At 41.3% G+C, this 14,944-nt stretch overlaps 1 protein-coding gene across 2 annotated transcripts in view; it reads left to right on the top strand.

The window, feature by feature from the left end:
- Srpx (sushi repeat containing protein X-linked) overlaps nt 1-14,944 on the top strand; it is a 76,684-nt gene that overhangs the window by 42,748 nt on the left and 18,992 nt on the right. Inside the window, exons 2-4 of one of the 2 annotated variants that reach the window (XM_027433278.2) lie at nt 7,137-7,196; nt 11,680-11,871; nt 13,861-14,037. In XM_027433278.2, coding sequence (XP_027289079.1) covers nt 7,137-7,196; nt 11,680-11,871; nt 13,861-14,037 — 429 coding nt within the window. The remainder of the gene's footprint in view (nt 1-7,136; nt 7,197-11,679; nt 11,872-13,860; nt 14,038-14,944) is intronic. The other variant, XM_027433279.2, reaches the window with a different exon arrangement.

Here is a 14,944-nt window from a genome sequence, read left to right as displayed (position 1 = left end):
CCAGGAGAACATGACTCACAGAATCAACTAAGCAGGGCTCATAGGGGCTCAGAGACTGAAGCTGCAACCACAGAGCCTGCTGGGTCTGTACTAGGTCCTCTGCATATATTATGATTCTTTAGCTTGGGAAATTTTGTTGGATTCCTAAAAATGGGAATAAGGATGTCTCTGATTCTTTTGCCTGCTCATGGGACCTATTTCCTCCTATTGAGTTGCCTTGTCCAGCCTTGATATGAAGGTTTGTGCCTGGTCTTGTTGCATCTTATGCAGTTTGATTGATATTACTGGGAGGCATTTTTTAAAAAGGGAAACAGAGGAGGAGTGGATCTGGCGGGGAGAGGAGTTGGAGGGAGACTGGGGGAGTGGAGGGAGGGAAAACTGCAGTCAGGATGTAATATAAGAGAGAAGAATTTAAAACAAAAACAAAATAAAATCCTCATTCAGCCCACCCACATAAAAGTCCCCTCTCACATTGTCAAAAGATTTGGAGGTGGTAGCAGTTACTAAGAGAAAGCTGCTCAATTCTCTCTCTCTCTCTCTCTCTCTCTCTCTCTCTCTCTCTCTCTCTGTGACAAAATAATTGAGAAAAAAGCAATTTAAAGTATAAATGGATTCTCTTGGATCACAGTTTCAGTCCAGGCCAACTATCTCCATTGTGTAGCAAGGCAGAGCTTTATTGAGAAGCGCATGGGACAGAGAAGGCTGCTTACTTCATAATATCCAAGAATGGGAGGAGGCAGGGCTGGAGTCCCACAGTGTTATAATCTTCTTCAAGGGCCCACTACCAATGACCTAAGGACCCTTCCCATTCGGCTCCATTTCTTAACAGTTTAACAACTTCCCAATATTGTCACCCTGAAGAATAAGTTTTTGGACACACAGGCCTTGGAGAACATTTCAGAACCTAACTCTAGCAGCAGAAAAAAACACATTCATCACTTAAATATTTGTCAAGGTTTAATGTAGGAAAAAAAAATCCTCACTAGGTATTTTGGGCAAAAGGAAAGTAGATGAAAGGAATAACAAAATCAGATGGACTCTAACAAGGGAAGTCAGGAAGTCTGTATCAATGTCTTGCCAGTGTGAGTTTAGGAAACTGTTGTTTCTTTGACTACTACCGCTACCAGTGTCACATTCTGTCGATCCCACAATGCTGGTGAGAGGACAGCAGACATAGCATCTCACTGCTTCCAATGTACACACTAGAACATATTTCTTGCATCACATGCAACTGAGGAAAAGAGTAATGCCTTCCTTAAGACCATCATTGACTAATGGGATTTCATAGAATGTAAAAGCTTCTGTCCAAGAACCAGGCCCCCTGAACATGAATGTCAGTTAGGAGGCCTGGGCAATCTATGAGGCCTCTGGTAGTGGAACCAGCATTTATCCCCAGTGCACAAATGGGCTTTGGAGCCAATTCACTGTGGAAGGACACTCTCTCAGCCTAGATACAAGGGGGAGGGCCTAGGCCCTGCTCCAAATGACATGACAGATTTTGATGATCCCCATGGACGGCCTCACCCTCTTTTGGGAGCGAATGGAGAGTGGGATATGGGGTTGATGGGAGGACTGGGAGTATGGGAGGGAGAGGGAACTAGGATTTGTATGTAAAATAAGATTGTTTATAATTTAAATAGAATTTATTAAAAAGGCATTTTAAAAAGCTTCTGTCCAGCAAACGACATCATTTGAGCAGAGTCAGGCCACAGAATGGGAGGAAAAAAATCTTTACGTCCCATAGAGGGTTAGTATCTAGATCATATATATAACTCAAACAACTAAGTATCAAGAAAACAAATGATCGAATAAAAAATTGGGCCACGAACTAAAAGAGTTCCTAAAAGTACAACAAATGGCCAAGAACTATTTTTTTAAAATGCTCTGCATCCTTAGCTATCAGGGTGATGCAAACTAAAAATACATTGAAATTTCATCTTTCCCCAGCCAAAATGGTTAAGATAGAGACAACAACAACAAAGATTTGCATGATTTAGGAAAAGGAGAACATTTATTTACTCACTGAGGTGGAAGTGCAAACACTATGGAAATCAGTGTGGAGTTTCCTCAAAAAGATAAAATATATGAACCATATGATCCATCTATACCACCACCATACTCTCAGAGGACTCTATAACTTAACACAGCGATATCTGACCATGTATATTTATTGCTGCTCGATTCACAATAGGCAGGAAAATAAAATAGCCTCGATGGCCATCAGTTACTGAATGACAAATTAAAATGCGCTACATTTCCCCATGGAAGAGTATTCAGTTATAAAGACAAATGAAAGCATGACATTTTCAGGTAAATGGTTGGATCTGGAAATAATCATTCTGGGTGAGATATGCATGTTGAAGTTGAGGTATCTCTAGAAGTCAGAAATAAACTAAGGGATCATAGTGTGGGGGCGGTGTCTCAAGAGAAATGGGTAGAACACAAGTGGCATAAAAGGGGAAAGGGGGATAATGGAACAGGAAGGGCTAAAAGAGATGGGGGATAGAAGGACAGGGCAGAGAAAGGGATACAAGGAGAGGATAACTAACCTGAAGGCCTTTTGGAAAGTTATATGAAAACCCACTACTATAAAAGCTTTCTATAACATGTGCCTACATAAAAAAGACTTTACATAGAGCTACCATACATATAACAGGGTGCCTTAGGGTTACTATTGCTGTGATAAAACAGCATGACCCAAAGTGACTTGGGAAGAAATGAGTTTAGTTCACACACAGTTCCATATAACAGTTGGATCATTAAAAGCAACGAAGACAGGCATTCAAACAGGGCACCAACCTGTATGCAGAGTGGCTGCAGAGGCCATGGACGGGTGCTGTTTACTGCCTTGCTCCTCTTGGCTTGCTCAGCCTGCTTTCTTATAGAGCCCAGGACCACCAGCCCAGGGATGGCACCACTCACCATGGATTGGACCCTCCCCATTGTTCACTAATTAAGAAAACATCCTACAGGCTTACCTAAAATCTCATCTTATGGAGGTATTTTCTCTCAGCTGAGGCTCCCTCCTCTCTGAAGACTCTACCTCGTGTTAAGTTTATATAAAACCAGCCACCACACAGGATGGCAATGTTTCCAAAATGCCACATGCTAAGATATAAAAAGCCCAGTTCTTGAAGGAGTCATCTCTTTTGGATTTATTAGCTAGTGTACACCTGTAGATCTCCAAACATTATAAGCTATCGCCATTGTTCTTAGTTATTGTCTCAAAATTGATTATAAGACCTTATTGTTGAAGATACCATATTGGGTCACAGGGCATGAAGAAAGCAAGCTAGTATTGACGTGGGTGTTTTATTCCTAATGAGTAGCATTCATATTGCTGGAGGGTTTAATGTACACCACATGGGGAGAAAAGTAGTTAACACTTTTACCCAGCTAGGAACACTGTGAAGCATAATAACACCTGGCTTGGCAAGACATTCCCACTGGTGCAAATAATGGCACAAATGTTATGGGAGTAACCAGCTATTTTCTGATTGTATTTAAAGCCTGCTTGACAATCATATAGTTTACCATTAACTGAGCCTAAACCTATGGCTAGGTAGGTCATAGGTCCTTGTGGGAGAATCTAATACTATTATTCTGCTAAATGGATAAGGGAAACTGCCTCCTAAGTCTTCTCTTTAGGTCCATAATGCATCTTTCAACCTTCACCAGAGAAGCTTCTTTCTGTAGTAGGTGTTGATGAATATAAATAATTTTTATTGGTCCACATACAGAGAATAATACTGTGGTGTGCTCAGTCCTAAATGGGATGTATGTACCACACTCCTGCAAGGCTCAGGGATCATTTCAGAAGTTGTGGCTACATACACAAAATCAAGGCAGCCAAAATTCCAGCATTGGTGATGGAGGACCCATCTCCAGCTGAAGTGCTCTTGGAATTGATGACTTCCTTTTGCAGGCTTTCTTGGATTGCCAGACTCCAAATCATGACACAGAGACTTATTATTAATTATGAATGCTCTGTCTTAGCTTAGGCTTGTTTCTAGCTAGCTATTTTAACTTAAATTAACCCATTTGTATTAATCTACGTGCTACTCTCATCAACATACTTTCCATCCTGCTTTCCTGCTTCCTCCGTGCCTTGCTGATTGGGCCCTGGCTGCCTAATTGGCTCCTCTTTTCTCTCTACCCTCAGGTCCCACCTATCCCTCCTCTGCCTAGCTAATTGGCTGTTCAGGTTTTTATTATACCAATCAAGTACCTTAGGCAGGCAAGGTGAAACAGCACACATTTGTTTACATAGTTAAACAAATGCAACATAAACAAAAGCAACACATCTTTGTGTACTTAAACAAATATAGTATAAATGCAACACCTCGTTACATAGTAAAACAATTTTTGAAACACAAGAAAATACAGCACATCTTTACATAATTAAACAAATATTCTATTCCACAACAACTTCTGTGAGAGGTAGAGTCAGGTTTCTTCAGGGATACAGGCCCTGAGAGGCTGCCCATCCTCCAGTAAATGGACTTTCATCCATTTACATACATGCACCACAAAATGGAGTCAACAGTGAATAAAAGGAAGGAAGAAGGGGAGGGAGGAGGATGAGAGATCACATGAAGTTGGAAGAGAAAAATGGTAGCAAAAACTATAAGATGGATTGGAAGGAAGGAAATGGGTGGATATTATCAAAACACATTACATGCTTGTGTGAAATTCTCATATAATAACAAATACATAAAAAGTAATGCCTTCCCTTTCATTTTCCAAATCTTTAAAATGTAAACTTGCCCACAGTCTATGAGTAGGGGAATCTAGGAACTGTGCTTTGTAAACTTCCTACCTCCATAACACTGAGAAGCAGTGAAACAGAAGATCCTGTAAATGGAAGCACCTAAAGAAGGTTTGGTGTGGCTCATCTATGCAGAGTTATCTATGATAACTTCTTGCACAAAGGAAATACCTCTTTGTGGTTTCTGGTTCTCTATGCCTTGGACATCTAGTGGTATTATTATGATACACATGACAAAAGTGCCTTCCACAAAGGATTTTCAAGTCCAGATCAGCTAAGAGATTTTTACCTAGGCACCAAGAAGTACAAACATTGCACAAGACAATTAGTATTAAGTGCTGTGGGCAGTGGCATTATAGTGCTTGGGAGATAAGGAGTTCCTGGGGGAGCTGATGTTTCCTCTCTCAGGACCCACAGAATAGTAAGAACTAAGAATGATTGGCTTGGCTGTTGACATGTTTTATTGTAGAAAAGATCAACCATGCAGGTTATATTTGGTCATGAGACATATACTTCAAATTTTGTCCAGGGTAGTTGTCAGTGATATGCTAGACATGCATATATTCCCAGAATTTGTGCAAATGTTTGAGTTCTTCAAACCTGGCCCAGAGACTCAGGTATGTGGAATTAAAGGAATTCTTCCTAAGGGGGAAGTATAGCCCATTCTAAGGACCTTGGAATTTATGGTTTGGGGGTTATTTTCTCATTGTATTTTGGAGCCATGAAAACCATTAAACTTTTAGCTTTTGAAAGTTTAAGGCTGGCAGTAATGGCTTTTTCATAAGCATATGGAGACAGTTAAAGTGAACTACACGGATAGGATTGGTCTGGGGGAAAGTGTGGAGAAAAGGACATAATCTGGAGCCCCAAGACACACTTATGTCTACATGGCAGACTGATGAGAAACTGTGTCCAGAGACTTCAGAACAGAAGAAAAACTAAGGAAGCCAGTGTGAACAAAAGTTTACGGAATGGGTGGGTATCAATTCATGCTGAACACTCTGGACTGTAAAACTAGGGTGCCGAGAGGAGTGTGTGTGTGTGTGTGTGTGTGTGTGTGTGTGTGTGTGTGTGTGTGTGTGTGTGTGTGTGTTCACTGCTCATGGTGTTGTTCCCTTTAAAATCTCAGGGATGAAAGATTCATGTGGAATTTTGCCATTTCCTTAGGATAGACTTGCATCAGTGGAATGACTGGATCAAGTGGTCTAAAGACAGGCTTTTGCTTTATGTTTCTAAGTTGCTTTCCTAGGTTTCATGTTCACACAGTCACTATTTGACATGGAACAAAAGAAAAGTCTGTAACTTTGCACAGCCTGGGTAGCTCAGGGGTCAGGTGAGGAGAACTGCAGCTGAGCAGAACAAAGGGATGGCCTTCTCTGGCTGGGCAATTCTCTCCAAATGGTCCCAATTCAGCTGGCCTCTTCTCACTGTTTATTTCCACATTCTCCATTTCTCATCAAGAACACCAGTGAAATGGGGCCCACTAATTATGAGCTCCTCCTACACAGAGGTTCCAGGAAGCTCCTAGGAGAGATTTTCCTTTTCTAATTTGGTGGAAGGTACCTGGGGAAGTAAATGTGTGGCTAAAATGGTGCAAAGTTAAAGGTTGGTGAGCAGACAGAAGTACCAAAATGTATCATTGCTGGTTTCAAATCTGAGATTTGCTTACTGTATCAAGTGTTAAGGATCCACTACTTCTAATATCCTCAAAATGACTTGCCTTTAACTGCCAAATAAGTTCATTGCAAATAATCCCATCTCCCTACCCCAAGCTATAGGCTTTGAAAGTAGGGGAGAAACTGAATAAACACCCAGTTCCTCAGTTTCAACCTTCATTTCCTACAGATATCCCAAGGCAGCTGTCTATTTCTTTTGTCATTAAGATAAGACATTTGATTTCCCTTCTTGGCCTCCACCCACTTTCATTTCAGCAGACGGACCTATTTCAGGTACTGCAAAAACTAGGTTCTACTGGATTGTCTTTGTCTACTGGAGGAACTGTGGGTTGAGTCTGAGTCACACACATTTTACAGTGTCTGCTCTGGCTTGAGCTTCATATACATTGGCATCATCTCAGAGTGAAGTTGACTCTCTTTTCTTTCCTGATTCCAAAATTTTTCAGATGGCCCAGTGTGATTCCAAAAATAGTCTGTGGCTCATTTTGATTGGCTTTAGCCATCACAGCCCAGCCAGCTTCACTCTGAGAGGTTCCTGTCCCTTCGTGAATGGCTACAGTAGCTTCTGCTCTTGGTTTTGCATTCTAATAGCACACCTTGCATGGATTATGCTGAAGCAAAGCTTGGAAATAATGTGCCCTTACTGTGTGGCTTTTCTTGCTGCAGTTCCTGTTCTTTTTTTTTTATTGTAGGATCTGGAGACTCACCACTAGAAGATGATGGAGTCTGGTACTCACACTCTCTATATAAAGGTGAATGCTTTGCTTGTGTGCTGACGAGGACCTGCTGAGGCCAGGAGAATTTTTCCTTAAGGCTGTGCAGAGCAGACCATAAGGAAGTGACCAGACAACACATTGCATTTCTAATTCTCTGTCCAGGAAGATAAATATTTACAAGTAAATGTGCATAGACAATCATCCTTCCCAAAGGAAAGCAAAGGGAAGAAAAAGGAATTCTGGGAGTGCTGCCTTTCAGCCCCCCATGCTCATTTGAGTCTCCTAAACCTCTTTACTGTCCTCACTTTTGCAAAGGCGAGCTGGAGCTGATGAAAATGAAAATCAAGCCTGATTCATACATTACAGCTACAACTGTCCAGAGCAAGCCCCCAAGGGCGACTCTGCACCCGATGCTGCTAATGTACAGACTGAATGGAGAATGAGAAACTTGATTTTCATGAGCTTATCTCATGCTCTCTCTGAGCCCAGTGTTGCCCCTAAAATGATAAGTAAAGTGTGTCATTGTTCAAATGAAGTTTGGCTTAATTATAAGAAATCCAGCTCTACACATTTCCACCAGTAGCCACTCCCAGCAGGTATAGAAAGCCTAGACAAGAATCTTCTATGCTGGCTCAGGTAAGTATATCCACAAATACTCCTGCTGCTACTTCCTTGAAGTCAGGGAGCTCAGGGCGGAAATGAAGGTAAATTTAAATGTTTTTTTTTGTCTGAAACTACTCCTTCCTATTGCAAAGGGAAACTCTGAAGGAAATAGACTAGTAAAGCTCCGTTTTGACATTTGGCTCAAGAATGCATCCATACGCTGGCAAGAAAATACTCCCCTAGACTGTTGTGACCTTTCTCATCTATCAGGGAATTGAAATGGTTCTGGTTAGCCTTTGCCTCCAGTTTTTCAGAGAAATGGGAAATCTTTCTAAATGATACCTGGTTCCCATGCCCAGGTGTGTTTCCACATTTGCTTGGATTTCTGAACGCAAAAGCCCACTTGTCAAATATTGTCTCCTGTCTTCATTGTCTTGGCATTAAGGAATCCAAGCAAGCACAATGTTTTCGTCAGATGTTTGTAATAAGGAGACACTCTGATTCATAAAACTTCCTGAAAGGTTTTTTTGAAAGCTTTTTGAGTCCCTAGTTGAAAAGCATTCCTAAAATGCATGCAATATAGAGAGACTCTCTACTTATATAGTAGGGATTGCCTCATGACCTTAGAACATTGTGCTCAGTGTCTGCCCTCACCTCATGGTAGAGCATACACCTAAAAATATGCCTATCCCAGGACCCTCCCTGGATGTCTAAGAATAAATATTTTCATGATTATTTCTGTTTCAGTTCAATAGCTTGCTGTCAGCAATCATCACACTATACATTTCATTTGTATGTATACCAAAACACGTTAACAACCTTCAGTTTTCACAGTAGAGAGTTGGGTATTTTTCTTTTTAGTACTACTGTTACGATGAGGATTGAGCCTTGGGTTTTATTCATGCTAGATAACTGCTCTATTCTAGAGTTACACCTCAGCTTTTAAATGTCACTAATGTTAAAAGTTAGAGGTCACTCATGATTATCTCTGAGGTTGGCTATGAAATATTAAGCTCCTCAGTGTCTGGCACAGAGCATAAACTCAATAACTGATTTGAATTAAATCAAATTTTAGGGAAGAGAGAAAGATTAAGTAGCATGAATTGGGTTCCCAGGATGTGACATTCTCTTTATTGATTTGTTTTTCTTTGTTTGCTTATTTGAGTGCTGGGGATGGAATTTGGGCTGAATGGTTTTACTTGCGATGCCATAATATATTCACGCTAATCGAGGGAAGGAGATGGTTCATGTGTCAGTATTATCCCTTGTTTATAGAAGAGAGAACCAGGGGTTATAGAGAGTAGGAAGTGAGTCCAGTCACTCACTCAGCTGACCGATGCTGCACTTGAGTCTGAACAGGTGTTTTGGCTCACATCCATAACACACTAGTAATTCCTCATTAGTCTGCTGCACCGTGCTGCCTACACCACAGACTCCATTTGATTCCAGTGCTTAGCAATTGGCCGAGGAGGATGCAAAGGCTTTCCTGATTAATCAATTTGAATGTCTTCTTGGTAAACCTTGTCTTCACTTCAACAACACATTATCTTCCTTCCTCTAAACCTCTATGTTAAACATTTTGTTAATACACTTTCAGTCCCCCATGGTGTTTATGTACACTTTAACTTCAAGTCATTCACTCACATTTCTATTGCTGTTACCAAAAAACTGTTACACTGTCAAAATATCTTCCAAAGATTTGTCTTGGAAAGTAATAAAAAACATTCATTTATTTTGCAAATAAATGAATACAAGATTTTTCCCTAGGATTGACATGTAAAATAAGATTGTTTCTAACTTAATTTTTTTAAAAAGGATTTTTTTCTTCCACATGGTAACAACAGAACAACTTTTGGAAATGTGGTCAGCATTGATAGAAGAATTTGAAGAGCCAAAATAAGGGAGAAAAATCTGCTAATTTCATGCTGTATCCAAACCTGTAAATTTGTGATTTATGAAAGCACACACAGATCTTACTCACATAGAACACAAGTATACATAGTACACAAAGACTGCATGTATAGTTTCTTCCAGAATGAAAGAGTTCCAGGAAAGTCTGTAGGCCTGATGTGGGCTCTGTACATCTATAGCCACCTGGTGGAAGTTAACAACCTCTATGGGAAGCTCTCGTCAATCTACCTAGACCATATAGGGAATGTTACTTGAGTCTTGAATTTCTGATCCACTAGCAACTTTCTGAAAACCTTTATATGACACAAAGTATTAGTGAAAGGGAACCTGAAAGCATCAGAGTAAAATCAGTGTTCTGTTGCCAAAGCCTGGACTTCACCAGGACAGTCAGCAGCTTGTTATTAGGAGAGAATTCCTGGGCAAAGAGGAGCAAAGCCAGTTCCTTCCTGGCCACATGATGGCGAACTCACTCCATTTACTGTCAACACAGGTGCCTGTCGGGAATTAGGAGTCAGGCAGTTGTAGGAAAGTAGTGCTTGTTTAAATTAACTCCACCCCACCCCAAGATGTGAGGGGCCTATAGCTGGCCCCAGACAGTGTGTGGAACTGATAGACTGGCTACTGCAGGAACTCTCCCACTAAGAAGGTAGTCTTGTCCTTTAGCATGGCTCTCAGAGATCACCTTTCAAAGACAGGAGAAGTTCAGCATTATTAGTGACATCCTAAGTATGCTCTGGCCTCTGGCCAGCTGTCCTAGTTTGCTTTGGTCAGTGGTAGAAACTTGGGGAGGAAAGGCTTTTTTTGGCTTACAGGTTACAGTTCATCAGCAGGGGAAGCCAAGGCAGGAATTCAAGGCAGAATCCTGGAGGCGGGAACTAAAGTAGATACTATACAGGAATGCTGATAACTGGTTTGTTCTCCATAGCATACTTAGCTTGCTTTCTTACACAAAAAATCCAAGACCACCTGCCTAGATTTGACACCATCTGTCCCTGTGATCTGGGCCATTCCTCATCAATCATTAAATAAGATATGCCCATAGGCCCTCTGTTCTCAGCCTGTGGGTAGCAACCCTTTTGGGGATTGCATAATAGATATTTACATTACTATTCATAACAGTAGCAAAATTGTAATTATGAAGTAGCAACAAAAATAATTTTATGGTTGAAGTCACCACAATGTGAGGAACTGTGTTAAAGGGCTGTAGCATTAAGAAGGTTGAAAACCACTGCCATTAGCCAATCTGATGGAGACAGTTCCTCAATTGAAGTTCTGTCTCTCATAATTCCAGTTTGTGTCAAGTTCACAAAAACTACCCAATGGAACAACTATGGGACCACTATCAAAGCACCCTGCAACTTTTCTATTTGAAAAGGGTGTCACTGTCTTATCTAAATGGGGCATAACTGGGGATGTAAGAGAAGGGGAGCAATTCTTCCATGAGTGTGAGCCAAAATGACACTCCGTTATGAACACTGGTATAGCTTAGTTCAAATTAGTAAACAAGAGTACTATGATTCTCTTTATAGAGAATATGCATATAGCTGGGAGGAAGCCAAAGTTAATTGTCTCAGTGTGCTATGCATAGATGGCTAGGGGAGAAATTCTCTACGGCATCAATTGATCTCAAGAGATTGGGATATCATGATAAGGGAAATACTAGAAGGAACAAGCATTTATTGAACATTTACTTTGTGCACAGCACCATGCTAGGCAATGAATATACAGTCTTTATCTCTTATAACAATTGCCTCTTATCATTGACAAGGTACTCACTCAGAGACTTGAGGTAGCTTGTCTACATCACTCAACTAATTAGAGGCACTTGGATTCATACTTAGTTATGTCTGACACCCAGTCTTATAGTCATAACATCCTTATCTACAGATATCTAATACACAGTACACCTTTGGAAGTTCTGAATCTGGACTGTAACCAATCTGAGAGTACAAGAGTGAAGGGCTGCATTGCCTAAATGTCTCCCTTCATTTGTTTCTGCCTGTAGACACTCCATGGTGCTCCCCCATCAAGGTGAAGTATGGGGATGTATACTGCAGAGCCCCTCCAGGGGGATACTACAAAACAGCCTTGGGAACCAGGTGTGACATCCGCTGCAGGAAGGGCTATGAGCTTCATGGCTCTTCCCAGCTGATCTGCCAGTCAAACAAGCGCTGGTCAGATAAAGTCATCTGCAAACGTGAGTAGACCAGATGTGTGTGCTGAGTCTTCATGGGCAATACTGTTTTTCTCTGAGATGAAGCTTTTCACCGAGTGGTGATTTTTTAAGCCAGTTGATTTCACTGTTATAGCAGAGTGTTGTGTGCTTCTTTTTGAAAGAAGGGTATGGTACACTTTGGGGGGAAAAATGTATGAGACTTCCCCCAGCACACTGGTGATATTTGTTCAGTAAATACAGGGTTCCAAAACATTGCTGGTGATTTAGAAGCAAATAAGACACTTTCCAGAATACCACAGAGGTAACTGGGTAGAAGTGAAAGCCATGCGATAGATATAAGAAGGGCCCTAAAGCAGTTGCCCCTGGCAGTAGATTAAATAAAAGGAAAACCAGAAAAAATGTTCTGAGGAGTGGGACTTGGGCATACAAGGATGAGTCACTAAAGAAGTGGTGCTTAATCTGTGTGAGGGATTGGGTCTGGGAAGAAGCTGAGGTTGCATTTCAGGGACAATGTCTAAAAGCTGGTTTGTGAAGTTCCTTGCTTGCTGGCTAACTCAGGAGGCAGGCAGACTACCTTCAAAACAAGTCCTCCTGCATTAAAATTGTAGATGCTACAGGACTGGTGAAACCAGTTTTGGATACCTTTAACATACAAAGTTGCCATCCCTTATTGGTTGCCCAATGTTTTCTAAGTCTTTAGCATACATTCAAGTTTTGCAGAGTATATGCTAATTTGGTTGGGGAAACTGAGGCTCAGGATTGTAGTCATGTGGTCTAGAATATGTAGATGATATAACTGGATCTGTGAAGTGTACACTTGGCAATGTTTCACCAGGTTTCCTGCTATCTTCCCTCACCTTCTGAATTCCTTGTTGTTGGTTTTCCTTTTTTGTTTTTGTTTTTCTCTAGAACCGGGATGTGAGCCCAGGGCCTGGCAAATGCTGTGCAAATCTGCCACCCAGCTATATCCCTAGCTTTAAAAGCAAACAAGCTTTTCATTTCGAGGTAGGATCTCACCAAATAGAAAGGCTGATAGAAACTCAGTTTGTAGCCCAGGCTGGTTTTGAACTTGCCATCTTCTAGCTTCAGTAGTTGGGACTGTAGGTATGTGTCACCAGACACAGCCACACTTGCCCGATTCAGTTTTCTTCAGAGAAAAAAAGGAAACCTCTTACAAAAAACTCTTTCTTCCCCCTGCTTCTCTACTACATTTCTTTATTTATTTATATTTTATTTTGGTTTTTCAAGACAGAGTTTCTTTGTAGCTTTGGAGCCTGTCCTGGAACTCACTCTGTAGACCAGGCTGGCCTCGAACTCACAGAGATCTGCCTGATTCTGCCTCCTGAGTGCTGGGTTTAAAGGTGTGTGCCACCAACGCTCAGCTTATTTATTTATTTATTTATTTATTTATTTATTTATTTATTTATTTATTTGGTTGTTTATTTAGTGTAGTCTAGGAAATCCTGCCTCAGTCTCCTGCATCTTGGAATTACAAGTGTGAACCACCAGCCCTGCTTTTATTTTCTTATTTTATTTTTTTCTTACAAAGGAAAGGCTCTCCTATGGGCAGTCTGTCCAATGACTGAGTGATAATGGATGCTTCCAGGTGTCAGGGCTGAATGGGAACTGCCATCTTCCCATCAGGCTGCCCCTGAAGTAGGAAGCTGAGGCTAACTCTGCTATCCATCACCCTCTGTTGGTGCCCTCCTCATCTTCCTCCCGTTTCCCCATTTTTTTTTCACTGTCTCCCTTGGCAACACTTTCTTCCAAAAGTCTTAGCATGTAAATCCTTCTCTCAGGGTTTGCTTCTGGGGAATTCCGTCTAAGACAGTGAAGCCATCTATTGTGATATGAAACTTAATGTCTTCTGTGTGGCCTAGAAGGAGCCATTGTTTAATGTCACATGTTAGATTGTAGCAAACTGCTCACTGCATACTCTCAGAGTGTCTGGATTCTGAACTTGTGGATAAAAACAAAGAAACATGGAATATCTGACTCTTTCCATTTCAGAAAAGCGATGTCCTACCCTTGCCATGCCAGCAAATGGGGGGTTTAAGTGTGTTGATGGTGCCTACTTTAACTCTCGATGTGAGTACTATTGCTCACCAGGATATACATTGAAAGGGGAACGGACAGTCACGTGTATGGACAACAAGGCCTGGAGTGGACGACCAGCCACCTGCGTGGGTAAGTAAATGCCACAGGCCTCAGGTGACACATCTTGGGAGAGGAGCAGTGGGTCTTTGTTGGTACAATACACACTAAAGTCAACAACATGTTTGCAACCTAAACAGCCAGCATTGCATTCAGTAGCTCCTCGGATCTTAGGCCCAGCCCAAGACCTCAGTCTCTATCTTAGCTGACTTCAATGCAGCTTGCTTCCAGCTGACCTTTGTCAGTTCCTAGACCTGCTGCTGTCACTCCTGAGAACTAATGAGAAATGTGAATTCTCATGGCCTTCTCTACTTGAATTTAAAATTCTGGAGGTGGGTCTCAGCACTTTGCATTTTCAGAGGCCTTCTAGGAATTTTAAAGTACGCAAATAGAGGGCCACTAATCTCAGGTACTGCTTCTCAAATTTTCAGTACCTGGGAATTTTCTGGGGACCTTGAGAAAAATGCAGATTTGAACTCAGTAGGTCTTGGGGGTCGGCCTTAGGGATTTGTAGGTAGAGTTTTCTTCGCCAGGATCACTGGCTCCAAAATAAATACACGGAGACTTATTAATTAATTAAAAATGCCCGGACAATAGTTCAGTCTTGTTACCAGCTAACTCTTATACCTGAAATTAACCCATATATGATCTACATTCTGCCAGGTGGCATTACCTCTCCTTCATTTTGTACCTCCTGTTTCTTCTCTGTGTCTTGCTGGTGACTCCTTTGACCCCATCCTTCTTTCCAGTGTCTTTAATCTGGTTTTCCCGCCTCACCTTATCCTTTCCAGCTATTGTCCAGTCAACTTCTTTATGAAACCAATCACAGTTTAAAGTGTAAAGGAATATTACACAGTGTAAAGTAATATTCCTCAAGGATTCATCCTGTAAGAGAAGGTTTCTGAATCTCGGAACAGCAGACATTTGAAGCCAGACAATT

Source organism: Cricetulus griseus, chromosome X (assembly GCF_003668045.3).
Source record: "Cricetulus griseus strain 17A/GY chromosome X, alternate assembly CriGri-PICRH-1.0, whole genome shotgun sequence".
In the NCBI taxonomy this organism is placed as follows: Eukaryota; Metazoa; Chordata; class Mammalia; order Rodentia; family Cricetidae; genus Cricetulus; species Cricetulus griseus.
The sequence above is the reverse complement of the archived record's forward strand: the minus strand, read 5'-3'. Positions and strand labels throughout refer to the sequence as shown.